The sequence below is a fragment of the Toxorhynchites rutilus genome, chromosome 3 (genome assembly GCF_029784135.1).
Source record: "Toxorhynchites rutilus septentrionalis strain SRP chromosome 3, ASM2978413v1, whole genome shotgun sequence".
NCBI lineage: Eukaryota > Metazoa > Arthropoda > Insecta > Diptera > Culicidae > Toxorhynchites > Toxorhynchites rutilus.
In genome coordinates, this window is record NC_073746.1 from 247,929,945 (window position 1) to 247,944,022 (window position 14,078).

At 39.3% G+C, this 14,078-nt stretch overlaps 1 protein-coding gene across 1 annotated transcript; it reads right to left on the minus strand.

Annotated features, from left to right (window-relative positions):
- Nucleotides 1-844: 844 nt before the first annotated feature.
- Nucleotides 845-2,548, minus strand: LOC129778644 (uncharacterized). Its single transcript, XM_055785685.1, has 4 exons — nucleotides 2,228-2,548; nucleotides 2,085-2,155; nucleotides 1,311-1,464; nucleotides 845-1,237 (listed from the first exon to the last, which is right to left on the minus strand). The coding sequence occupies exons 1-4, from the start codon at nucleotides 2,367-2,369 to the stop codon at nucleotides 1,143-1,145; spliced, it is 462 nt and encodes a 153-aa protein (XP_055641660.1). The 5' UTR covers nucleotides 2,370-2,548; the 3' UTR covers nucleotides 845-1,142.
- Between the last annotated feature and the right edge of the window lie 11,530 nt (nucleotides 2,549-14,078).

Here is a 14,078-nt window from a genome sequence, read left to right on the forward strand (position 1 = left end):
ACATCAAGTTAATGGTTTTTTTTTTTCGTCGGATCATACTCCCGCAAGGTTACTATTAAACACCGCTACCTAATCGAACTCTGTATACACAATGACAGGTGAACAGGTTGTACTCTCATCTGGACTACCACACCGAACGGTAAAATACTTATGTCAAAACTATATTATAATTACTTTATGATCTCCTGCATATTTCTCCTGTCAGCGGTGATTGATTACAGTGCGCACGTGTGTGTGGTGGAAAACTGGAAATTCGCAACTCTGGGGGGATGGGGTGGAGAGAACCCGGTGATAATGGATCTTAACGTAATTAATCTGTTGGGGCTGTGCCACAAGACCAATTCACCTCGTTAGCCCAAATGGGAAACACACTCCCGCAAATGGCATCTAACTACGGTGTCAAACATCAGGTGGAGCCCCAAGATCTGCTGGCCTGGCCGGACGGAGAATTATTGAAAACAAAAAAAAATACCAACAGTGAAGCAAAGTAAAGATTGAAGGTCGCACGTTGGTCCCAATGCGAACCGATACCCGGGTGGATAGAGGTAAAACAATCGCTTATGGCTACCGGCAGATTGCTATCAATTTGTTTCGAAGAAAGAAATTTCTTCGTTCGCGCGTTTCATTCATTCGTCGCTCGGAGGAAGGATAAAACGATTAACGAAGAGATAAAAATGAATAATTTATAAACCAAAAGTTTCGATTGATATCTGTATACGATTTGTTTACGGAGCGTGATTGAATAGAGTTTAATGTTGCGGCGGAATGATTAATTAGTTGTTGTTGTTTTTTTTCGCCGACAGTTTAAGCTAATAAAAGAGGTGTGTCGAAATCAAGCGCTCGATTCGAATTGGCAAAATTTGTTGACCTTTATTACTATACGCTATATTATCCTAAATTGACTGGAAAGCATGCTTCGGTTTGTTTGCGCAAAAAGGGTGAAAACTGGTGTCGTATATATGCTATGTAAATATAAATATTCATATATATATATAATTCTCTGGACGAAAACGTTGATTTCAAGGATTTCACTTATGCAGTCCCATGGATAACGTTTTACCGATGCGGGATTTGTTGGAGCTTTGACACAAATCGGATTGCAAACCTCGTGTTTTTTTTTCTGTTTTACATCCAGCCTCTCTCTAAACCACGTCAACATAATATTGGGGCTCCTGTTGCTCTCTCCGAATTTTCCTGCATGCTCCAGCAACTACCAAGGCTTCAAGGGTAAAGATCACTGTAATGAATTTAAGACATGTTTGAAAAGAATGGTTACAGCTCCTTGGAAAATGGACCGCCGGATAACTTACATGTAAATATTATTATTATCTTCATTTCAGCTACAGTCTTTTCCATGTTTGCCTCGTTATACTCTGTGGCGGACAGAACAGCCCGCCGTACAATAGCCGATGCTTTCAATGTTATTGTACATGTTTGGTAGACTTGAAGAAGTTTTTCCATTCGCTGTGAAATTCGCGGTGAAACAAAATAGAGCCTCATTCACCTGTGTCTATTCTTTTTTTAGTCTGTCTTTTTGTATTTTTTCGTGTGTCTGATTGATGATTTCAATCCGATTTCAATGGAATAATCAGTTGTATTTTGAGTGGTAAATTCTAAGATACGGCGCAAGTGCAAGTAGTATTTCTTCCACGATTAAATCAAGTTTCTTTTGGGGTACAACGTCAAACGTCATTGAAGTCTATATTAAAAAATAAATCACATGGTCACATTCAAATTTTTATCAGCTTTGTCAATGACTAAGGCTCAGAACTTATCAACCGCCTCTAGTGTGTTATAACGAAGAGCAATCAATATTTTTTTCTTGCGACAAACCATCTTGTAAAACTATAACTACAGTTGAAACAATTCATTGGTTATTCCCTTGTTCGTATTCATATTTATATCCAAAATTGATTTATTTTTTTTCCAGATTATTTTCTTACGTGTGTTCTCGTCTGTCTGTCCCATCTTTCTCTCATCAGTCGCTTCAGTCTCGCCTGTCTTATCTGTCTCATATGTCTCGTCCCATTTGTCCCATTTGTCTAGTCTAGTTATTTGCTTTATTTTCTTCCTCAAGTACTTACCTTTGCTACTCCTATGATGAGCATGAGCGAAAGGATATTGTACAAGACCAGCAGCACAAATATTGGTTCCACTGAAAAAACATCATTTTCATGTACAAAACTTCCTATCCGACACAAACATCGCAAATGGTATCATTACTCACCATCATAACATACAATATCCCGATCGAGATCATTCACACGGGAGCAAGCCAGCAGTGCTGAGGCCACCTTGAACGAGACAAAAATCTCCGCAAACGCTATGAAGTAACTCCATATATAATAATTACAAGCCACACAACGCATCTCGCACACAAACGATATACACCTAATCACTAGTTAATTATTGATTGCTTTAAAAACAAATCACAATCGGTGTCAAAATTGCTCAATTCTACTACGGAAGGGGCAAAAAATTGCCGGCTGTCTGGAAGAACGAAACGCAAAAACTTCCTCTCCAAAACAAATCCTTTCGTGACAATGCGAACGCATGCGCGCGGTCCGGAGAACAGAATCGAAAGGATTCCCCTTCGTGTCCTAGCGTTGACACATAGATGACGCACTGACGTCTATAAAAGCTGACGTCTACAATGACGACATTATAGTATTTTTCTTAACATTTGGATACATTTTAAGGTGATCACATAACAATTGTTCATAGCTTGCGAAAATAATTTATATTGTTCAATAGTTAATAATCAACTCGTTGAAGCTCATGACTGACAATTAATTTCAACATTTAACACGTTGAGTGCCACGGTTTAATAGCGATTCTATGGAAATTTTTAAACGTATTAGGGCCATAGTTCCTTATCGTAGTGGGAGATATTTTTGTTTGAAAGCGAATGCTTATAAGCTTATATGCTTAACGGGTGTTAAATAAAAAATGAGAATTTTTTCAATCACATATAAAAAAAACAATTTTTTTTCATCGATTTCAGTATTTTTTATTAATAACATAATATATTTTCTTCAAAAAAATGTCAGTGAAAGTTTGAGTAAGGGCCGTGGTCTGCTGTTCGACGCAACTTTGTCGCGATGCTCTCACAAGAACGTTGTACGGCACTTACGTCCATTTTCCGGATACAATTCCGGATTCTTGTAGTCAGTTCGTGTCCTTGGCCCTCCAATTGTTTTTATACACTAGGGCACTGAGTGAGCCAAAGAAATCCTCTATTGGGCGGCAATGGGGCAAGTTTGTTGGGTTACGATCTTTCGGCACGAACGGTATCTTTTTCTCCTCAAGGTACGCCAGCGTCTTCTTGGCGTAATGGGAAGACGCCTTGTCCGGCCAGAAGACGTACTTCCCATCCGCGTGATGCTCGTTCAGGAACGGCAGCAGGATTTCATCGAGGCACTCGATAGATTTGTTGGTTGATTGCCAGACCGCTCGGCTTTAACCAAGGTTTTGAAATGCCTCGGTCGGAAATGGCGATGTACAACATAACGTTTTTTTTCAAACTTGTGCTTGAACTTGTATTTCACTTCAGGCGGTGTGGATGACTTGTCGCTGGAGTAGTAATTATCATTTCCTGGAATATGCGTTTTGGACAGCGGAAAATAGCTTTCGTCGTCCAGAACGAAAGACGTCCCGCGGTTTTTTGACCATCCACCGACAGTGTGATTTAACCGTCTCAATCTGCTCCTCCGTGTACTCCGGCGACCTCGTCTTATTCCTGCAGACGATTCCTTCCATCTTGAGGGTCCGATGGATCAATACGTGGGAGCAGCCATATTTCCGAACGGCGTCACGCAGGCTGGTTGCGTCCTTGTTGTCAAACAGCTTCTTTAACGATGTTTTCCTCTGCTTCGTCATTATCGTCACCGGACGACCACTTCCGACCTTCCGCTCTACGTTCAGGGAACCCAGGATACGATATACCATACTGACAGGTACATTTTCTTCCTTAAAATGTGCCACCGTGAACTTTTTTCCTTGCTGGCGTTTCGTAGAACCGTACAATGCGTTAGCGGAGCACGTGCTGTTTCGACGCCATCTTTGCTTTGACTAAATTCGAACTAGCAAAACCAAACACGCCTACTGTTTCTAGGGAGCCCAAAGAGCAATTTTCTTGGAGAAAGAAAATTTTACGTTCTTTATTTGAGTTACTGAAAGGTATTGAAAATATTCTCATTTTTTATTTAACACCCGTTATACAGCCATTCCATGCCAAACCGATATAGTGGTTCTCAGATTTTCGTCAAAAGTGGTAATTTTGTTCATTATCGCAAATTATTAGACCCGTATTTTTTTATTTTTTTATTGAGGTGAGCATTTCTATTTTAGGGTGGTCCGAAAAAATCCTTTTTCTCGCATTTTTGGCAAAAATGACTTTTTCTAAAACTCATAACTTTCGAACCACTGGACCAATTCAGATGTTCGACATATTAAATTAAAGCCAATTAGATGGTCTTTTTTGAAGAAATACTACAGTTGCAAAAAATGTGAATTATGTTTTCGTTATTATTGATTGTATTGGTTTTTTATAGTTTTCATGGTCTCGGGACCAAAGGCACTATATTTTTTATATTTTTTTCTGGAAAGCTGAGGATTTTTCACATAACATATCTCGAAACCAGGGAGGCGTTTTTTTTCGTTTTTGAGTTGTGATTTTTCAAAGTTAACCGGTGGTCCGAAAAATCATTTTTTTCCCATTTTTTCCACTACAAAAAATCAAAGTTATGATTTTTTGTAGTGGAAAAAATGGGATGATCTACTAGACCGATTCAGATGATCGATATATCAAATTAAAGCCAACGAGCTAGTCTTGTTTAAAAATATTTTTTTTTAATTTTGTTTTCGTTATTATTGATTATATTTGTTTTTTATATCTTACAACGTTTCGCCAAGGGCGCCTTATTTTTTATATTTTTTCCTGAAAGCTGAGGTTTTTCACAAAATATATCCGAATACCAGAGAGGTGTTATTTTTCGTTTTTAAGTTATGATTTTTCAAAGTTAACATGTTCTCAGTTTTCGTTCAATATTTCTATGCGACTAGACTGGATGTATGTGATTATAATCCAATTAATTGGCAAATGAGTTGTTTTTTCAAAAAAGTCTAGCTAGTAGGCTTTAATTTGGTATGTCAATCATCTGAATCGGTCCAGTAGTTCAAAGGTAATAAATTGTTGAAAAAAGCCATTTTTGGGAAAAATGATTTTTTGGACCACCTAATTGGCTTTAATTTAATATGTCGAACATCTGAATTGGTCCAGTGATTCGAAAGATATGAGTTTTAGAAAAAGTCATTTTTGCCAAAAATGCGAAAAAATAGATTTTTCGGACCACCCTAACACAAAAAAATAAAAAAATACGGGTCTATTAATTTGCGATAAAGAACAAAACTACCGCTTTTGAAGAAAATCTGAGAACCACTATATCGGTTTGGCATGGAATGGCTGTATATTAGTTACCTTTATTATCATATGTTATTCCGCGCGGCGAATGACGTGAGATAGCATAGTTTCTCATTTTATTGTGGAAGCCACCTTACTTTTCAACTCCCATTTAATACCCGAGTTGATAACATATGAGGACACGACTTTAAATCTCACCTAATGACAAACTATACTCACGTCATTCGCCTTCGGGAATACCGTGACTTCAGCCATCTCACGTCATTCGCCGCCCGGAATAAAGGGGACTGTCAGTCACCGGTGACTGACGCAGCCTGAGCGAAAACTCGGTGTCAGTCACCGGTGACTGACGTGGCAGTCAACGTGTTAATCTGTTGTTCAGCATTGTCAATCACTTTTTATGTGTGAAATGGTATTATAATTGCCCTTTTTTTAAATATAAACCAACAAAAATAAGTTTTTTGTCAGGTGTTTTGTTTTATCAAGAAATATTTTAACAGTGATCTAATTTGTCAAAAACGACAATCGAATTAGCGAAACTTTATCAACATTACAATGACATGGAAGACACATTTGTCCAAAACATTTCCTAACAAAAATTAATCCTAACTAGAAGGAATATGATATTATATCATATTCCTTCTAGTTAGGATTAATGCTCGAAACCCTATTAAAAAGAATAAAAGTGATGCCAATAATGCCAATATTTTTCATCGATATTCAAAACAAATCATCCCATTTTTTCTTTAAATATCATGGAGCTGCTCATCCAGGTAAACAAAGTTTGCTTATGCAAAACTATCAATGTTGTTTCTAATTATGAATGAAAATTGAACATTTTAACTAATTTGGTTGAATTTAAGAAATATTCATGACTGTTTGAACGCCCCATTTTTTACATTGAAATTTATTCTATTCGGGAATCTCAAAGCTGATATACACTCTGTCCAACTTCTCTAAGATTCTGATTCTATTTTGTTGCAACACAAACAGTTATAATTTCAACAAGAAACATTCATGCATTGTTGAATGCTTAGAATAAAGTACATTTAAGGTCAATTTTGTTCAAAAGAGTTGTTTGTTTATTTATTGTGGTTAAATATGATAATTTCAGCTGTCTAGTTTTTATAAGACCATTTCAAAATTCATAAGTAATGTCAATGAAAAGTTCAAAACGATCGGCTAATTTACATGTCAATAATTGGCAACCTTGCCATCTCGGCTAATAACCTGGAAAATTCGTGTTGGAATACTATTTACCAAATTCTGCTGAACGGATTTCTCGATAGTTCTCCGTGTTTCCGAAATTGCGACCTTGAGCTCTTCAATCATGGTGTACCGTTTTCCTTCAGTGTAGATTCTGCGTACATGGATTCTCCAAAGATTTTCAAGCCTGGAGAGCGAGCCGGTCAGTCCAAAAAATAAGTTTTAGGTCCTTAACCCATTGCTTAGTTTCCTTGCTGGTATGAACAGTATCATTGTTTTGCTGGAATGTGAATTTTTTGTGGCAATATTCACGCAAAAACGGTAGGAGAGAGGATTCCAGAATATATATGTAATCCTTGAATGATGTGAAAGCTATCTTGAGCTTTGCGGTTGCACAGAATCCCGCCCAAACCATGCACCAGTCTTCACCAAAATTCATGGTTGAACAATACCACGTCCCACTGTCGATTCATGTGAGCTTTGGCAAAAATCAGACGTCTTCCGATTTGAGATGATGTAAGATAAGAAGCTTTAACCTTTTAGGCCCTCTTTATGTGAGGATTTTTTACCAAAACGAATTGTCACCCGAGTAACATTTAAATTGAAATATTGCTTTATTTGCATAAGCGATTTTGAGGCATTCGAAGCAGTTCTAGCTATTTCACGCTTTTCCCGGTCAGAGAGCTTCGATTTACATGGAGCTGCCTCCCTCTTATCGTATCCTTGAAGATTCACCAAATAATTGAGCACTACTTGATGTAATCGTCCAATCCGACGAACGATTTCTCTGATACTAATATTTTCTTGGTGAAATGCATCGATTTGTGTTTCTTCTCTCTCCTTAATCATTTTTCCCTTCGGCATTTCCCAGATTTATTGATCAAAACAACTAAAACAACGGACAATCTAACTGGTCTTATAGAAACTTGACACTTGAAAAATACAAAAACATTCCTTAGCGCTCAGCGCTCAGTGCACACATATGAAAATCATGCAATGTAGGGTAGTCACCAATCCATACAAACCATAATATAAATTGAAGCATTGTTTGTTTACAATGACACAAAGCAGCAAGATCATCACCTGGTTTTATAGAAGTTGGACAGAGTGTAGCTCATAGCATAGCTTCTGTATGGAACTGACACAAATATGTTCTTACGAGTTTACAAATTAATTATTCTGACACTAACAACAATCGAATAATTATTTTTGTTTGAAAAGAAAATAAATTTGTTATTCTAACTACTTATTGAAATTTGAACATGGTTTCAATCCTAGCCAGACCATGACTCTCTGATATTCTTGTCCAGTGAGTAACGATAAGAATCATTCAAAGTATTTTACCAATGGGATATTTTATACCAATGCAATTTCGGCAATGGTCCAGGAGATGCATTTAAGTGGAAATTAGCCTTTAGAGTTCGACAGTCATTCTCTAGACAAAAACTTTCTTCGACAAAGTTGTTACATATGATAGGGCGCTCATTTTCATGTTGCCAAAAATAGTTGCCAACATTTTCGATGAAATAAAAAATCGAACTTTCTTATCTCTATAGATAGAGGTAAACATAGTTCGACAATGTTGTAGTCCCAGTTATTTAAAACATTTCTGTGGAACAAAGTTTTTTTGTATCTCTTGAAATAACCGACGTAGCGCATTTTTCCTAATTTGCGTTGGGGTCACCATTAAAAAACTGTTTTTTTGCTCTAACTTTCATATTTTAAATTCTACAAACAAACTGTTTTCGAAAGGCTTTTAGAACATACTGATACAAACATTTTGCGATGCAGAACTTGTCAATATCTCAATTTGACTCAAAGTTATTGACATTTCTTCCCAAAAAATACTCTTTCTTCAATTGCTTGCCATTCTTTCTGGGGCAAACATAAACAAAGTTAATTGGCGGCATTTGAAAGAACAGAGTTTACTCTACATAGTGTGTGATTTTCAAAACTATGTTATTTTTCGTGTTTGAGTAAATTAAAATTGAAATCATGAGTTTTTGGGTGAAAAACCATCAATAACTTCGAGCAGGATTAAGATATTGACATGTTCGGCATCGCAAAATGTTAAGCTGTTGATAAGCTAACTCGATGGTGTCGGTCGATACTCACAAAGAGATACTCGATGGTGTCGGTCGCTTCAAGAATTCCTCACTATGAAGCGTGAAGATTCTTGAATGCGATCGACTGAAGTCTGTGTCACTCAAAAATGACAAACGAGTTCTCAATCGGACAAACTCTTTTCGAGTGACATTTGAGGGTTCCGCTCTTCCAAACTACGTTGCAATAGGTGCTCTTCGTTTACCTGTTCGGTTGTTTGTACCCCGGGTAATGAAATGCAACAAATGTATGCAACTCGGTCACACGGCCGCCTATTGTTGCAATAAACAACGTTGCGCAGATTGTGGAGAGTCATGATGGGACTTCTTGCGCAAAAGAGCGCAAGTGTCTTCATTGCGACGGGGCCCCCCATGATCTTTCTCAATGCCCGGTGTACATACAACGAGGGGAAAAACTCAAGCGTTCCTTAAAGGAACGTTCCAAGCGGACTTATGCAGAAATGCTTAAGAGTTCCGCCTCAACGACTCAGGACAATCCCTACTCCATTCTGCAGAACGACGAGCCTGTTGCAGACGCTCCCAATGCAGGAAGTTCCGGTACATCGCAGGGTGCCATTAGGAAAAGAAAAATTACTTCTTTTCCATCACTCCCCAGAAAGAAGACCGAAACTTCCCAAGTTGGAATGAAACCTCGTATCGAACGTGCTGAGAATATACCGAAGCAAGTACCTCCTGGTTTAAGCGGTTCTTCTACGCACCAGGGGTTCTCAGCACTTCCCGGAGCAGAGCCCAACACGTCTGTTCCTTTTTCGCGGTCGAGGCAACAGCCACAATCTGGCTTGCTTGCGCTTTCTGACCTGGTGGACAATATTTTAAATGCTTTGAATATAAATGACCCTCTTAAAAGCATAGTATTATGTTTGCTTCCGATTGTGAGAACATTTTTGAAAGAAAAATGTGGTTTTTTAGCAGTTAGAAACATGGCTTTCTTCAGCCGACGAACTGAATTTCCACGATTTCAACATTATTCGCCTCGATCGAAATGACTCGTACGTACTATTGGGGATCAAAAATTGCCACTCCTTCTATAGAGTCACTCTCCCATCGATGACAGGCATTGAAGTTGTCGCTTGCCAGACACAAATCAATGGCAAAGACCTCTGCATTGCCTCGATATATATTCCTCCAAGAACTATGGTTGGCCGCCATCAGTTTTTTGATATCATCGAGGCACTGCCGGAGCCGCGGCTAATCTTAGGTGACCTCAACTCCCATGGAACAGCATGGGGTTCACTCTACGATGACAACCGTGCCACTTTGATTTATGATCTGTGTGAACTTCAAATTGACAGTTTTGAATACTGGGGAAGCAACTAGAATAGCCAACCCTCCTGCACGGGCAAGCATGCTAGACATATCACTTTGCTCTCCTTCGTTATCCCTGGATTGCACGTGGAAGGTAATCCAAGATCCCCACGGTAGTGACCACCTGCCAATAATTTTATCGATCGCCAATGAATCAGGTTCTCGTGAGTCAGTCGATATTGCGTATGACCTCATGAAAAATATTGACTGGAGAAAATTTGCAGAAATAATATCTGAAGCACTTGTTTCAATGCATGAACTTCCTCCACTCGAAGAGTATAATTTTATATCGAGTTTGATTTACGAAAGCGCACTTCAAGCTCAAAAGAAACGTGTTCCTGCTACCACTTTACGACGTCGTCCTCCATCACTTTGGTGGGACAAGGAGTGTTCAAAGGTCTACCTTGAAAAATCATCCGCTTTCAAAAAATTCCGGAAAACTGGACTAGTGGAATGGTTTTGAAAGCACCAAGCTCTAGAAGCCAAACTAAAAGGTCTGATTAAAGCAAAAAAGCGTGGATATTGGCGAAAGTTCGTCAATGGTTTGTCAAGGGAGACCGCTATGAGCACTCTTTGGAACACGGCTAGGAGAATGCGTGGCTGGAACCATACAAATGAAAGTGAGGAATACTCTGACCGTTGGATTTTCAAATTTGCAAGAAAGGTTTATCCCGATTCCGTTCCTGCACAAAGCGTCGTACGCGACATTCCGCTCCAATGCGACATTGAGAATTTTTCGATGGTGGAATTCTCAATTGCCCTCCTCTCATGTAACAATTCAGCTCCGGGGTCGGACAAGATTAAATTCAACTTGTTGAAGAATCTTCCCGACTTGGCAAAACAGCGTTTGCTGAACTTGTTCAACAAGTTTCTGGAGCTGAATATTGTCCCGCATGACTGGAGACAAGTGAGAGTGATAGCCATACGGAAACCCAACAAGCCGGCTTGCAATCACAACTCGTAAAGGCCGATTGCAATGTTATCCTGTATTCGTAAATTGTTAGAGAAAATGATTCTACTTCGTTTGGACAAGTGGTTTGAAGCGAACAATTTGCTGTCAAATACGCAGTTTTTGACAGCAAAAACATTTTGCTCGTTTTTCGCATTTGCTCGCAAAGAACAAATGGCTTCCGTTTTTCTCGATATCAAAGGCATTTGATTCAGTTGCCATGGAAATTCTCTCAGAGAAACTTCATAATCGTGGACTTTCACCAATTCTGAATAATTTCCTGTACAATTTACTGTCAGAAAAGCACATGTTTTTCAATCATGGCAGCTTGAAATCTTCTCGATACAGTTTTATGGGCCTACCACAAGGCTCCTGCTTAAGCCCCCTCTTGTACAGTTTTTACGTCAATGATATAGATGATTATCTAACTAGAGACTGCACGCTGAGACAACTTGCAGACGATGGAGTTATTTCCATCACGGGTACTAATCCCGCCGTTCTGCAAAAATCCTTGCAAGATACCCTGAACAATCTGTTCACGTGGGCTCTCAAGCTGGGTATCGAATTCTCTACGGAGAAAACCGAAATGGTCGTTTTTTCTAGGAAGCACGAACCCGCCCAATTCCAGCTTCACCTATCCGGCAAAACGATCAAGCACTCGATGTTTTTCAAATACCTTGGAGTATATTTTGACTCTAAATGTACCTGGGGAATACACATTGCGTAATTGAAACAGAAATGCCAGCAAAGAATCAATTTTCTCCAAACAATAACCGGAACATGGTGGGGTGCCCATCCAGGAGACCTCATTCAGTTATACAAAACAACGATATTATCAGTGTTAGAATATGGCAGTTTTTGCTTCCGATCAGCTGCCAGGATTCATATTCTCAAGCTGGAGAGAATACAATATCGTTGCTTGCGTATAGCAATGGGGTGTTTGCATTCGACACATACGATGAGTCTCGAAGTTTTGGCAGGAGTACCCGCGCTTACTCTTCGGTTCACAGAATTATCCTACAGATTTCTCATCCGTTGCAAGATCATGAATCCATTGGTGATTGATAACTTCGAAAATCTACTCCAACTGACTCCTTAGTCAAGTTTTATGTCTTTATACCATGAGTACCTTACCCACGACGTGCACCCTTCACCAGGCATCTCCAACCAAGTTTGCTTCCCATACTTTTGCAATTCCTCTGTCATTTTTGATCTGTCCATGCGACAAAAAATCCATGGAATCCCAGATCATCTACGCTCAGATTCTATTCCGCCGATATTTTCGGCAGAATATGGTGGCATAGTTAGATCTGATAAAATGTTCTTTACTGACGGTTCATTCATAAACGGGTCCACTGGCTTTGGCATCTTCAATGAAAATTCCAGTGCCTCTTTCAAACTCAAAGATCCTTGTTCCGTGTATGTTGCTGAACTGGGTGCGATATACTACGCACTGGGGATCATTGAAACATTGCCCATCGACCACTATTTTATTTTTTCAGACAGTCTCAGCTCATTAGAGGCAATCCGCTCAATGAAAGTTGATAAACGCTCATCTTATTTCCTAACAAGAATAAGACAACTATTGAGTGTTTTGGTCGAAAAATTATTCAAGATTACCTTAGCATGGGTTCCCTCTCATTGCTCGATTCCGGGGAATGAGAAAGTGGACTCGCTAGCTAAGGTGGGCGCTTTAGAAGGCACTCTTTTTGAAAGGCAAATTGCTTATAATGAATTTTTCCACATTCCTCGTCAGTATACGCTCGTAAGTTGGCAGCGCATGTGGAGTGGAGATGAGTTCGGTCGTTGGTTACACACGATTATCCCTAAGGTCTCGACGAGGGCATGGTTCTGGGGATTGAATGTAGGTCGTGATTTCATTCGCGTGATATCTCGGCTTATGTCCAATCACTACAACCTAAACGCGCATCTCTATCGCATTGGGCTCGCAGCAAACAATCTTTGTGATTGTGGCGATGGCTACCACGACATCGAGCATGTTGTCTGGTCGTGTATCCGGTTCCATGCTGCTCGCTCTCAGCTCTCTACAGCACTAAGAGCACAAGGCAGACAATCGGATATCCCCGTCCGGGATATCTTAGGTAGCCGTGATCCTGATCTTCTGCTTCATCTATACCTGTTCCACAGAAACGCCGATGTCAACGTATAATGATGTTTCCTTCGTTGTGTCCCCGTTTCATATCCCTCCTATCCGATCGATAAACTTTTACTTAGTCGCGGCAATACATACACACACTCTTTACAGACACACGGGCCAAAGGTTGTGCAGTCCACTGATCATTCAACGAGAGCCAAAGGTTGTACCGCTCATGACAACTCTACACGAACTGATGATTGCGCCGGCTAGTGACCATTCTATCCTGGATTCCTCGAGTCGAGAAAGACGCACCACGTTAGATATGAGGTACAGACTAGGGGGGCGTTGCTGATTAATGGTCAGCTGCATCCCAATAGGAAGTATCCCGTGTCGGGTACACGTACAGAGCATTGGAGACAGCAACATCCGAATTACGAAAACACTTGTAATACTAACCTCGAGCCAACCGCGAGTAATCGGTTACATATTACTAACATAGATAATAAGAAAAATTGTATTGAACTCCCGGCCCCGTGAGGCTAACGCCATATGATATTTGAAAATCATATATTATATAGAGTGAAACCTGTTCTTTTAAATTTCGTCAACAAACATTTTTTATGGGGCAAACCCCAGAAAGAATGATAAACAAGTGAAAAGAGCGTGTTTATTGGGAAGAAATATCAATAACTTTGAGTAAAGTTGAGATATTGACAAGTTCAGCATCGAAAAATGTTTGTATTAGTAAGCTCTCAAAGTCTTTCGAAGACTTTTTACTTTTTACATGCAAACTATGTAAAATTTTAAATATAAAAGTTAGAGCAAACATAAACAGTTTTTTTCATGGTGACCCTAACGTAACTTAGAAAAAAGGCGCTATATCGGTTATTTCAAGAGATAGAGAAAAACTTTGTTCTACAAAGATGACTCAAATAACTGGAGCTACAATATTGTCGAACTATGTTTACCTCTATC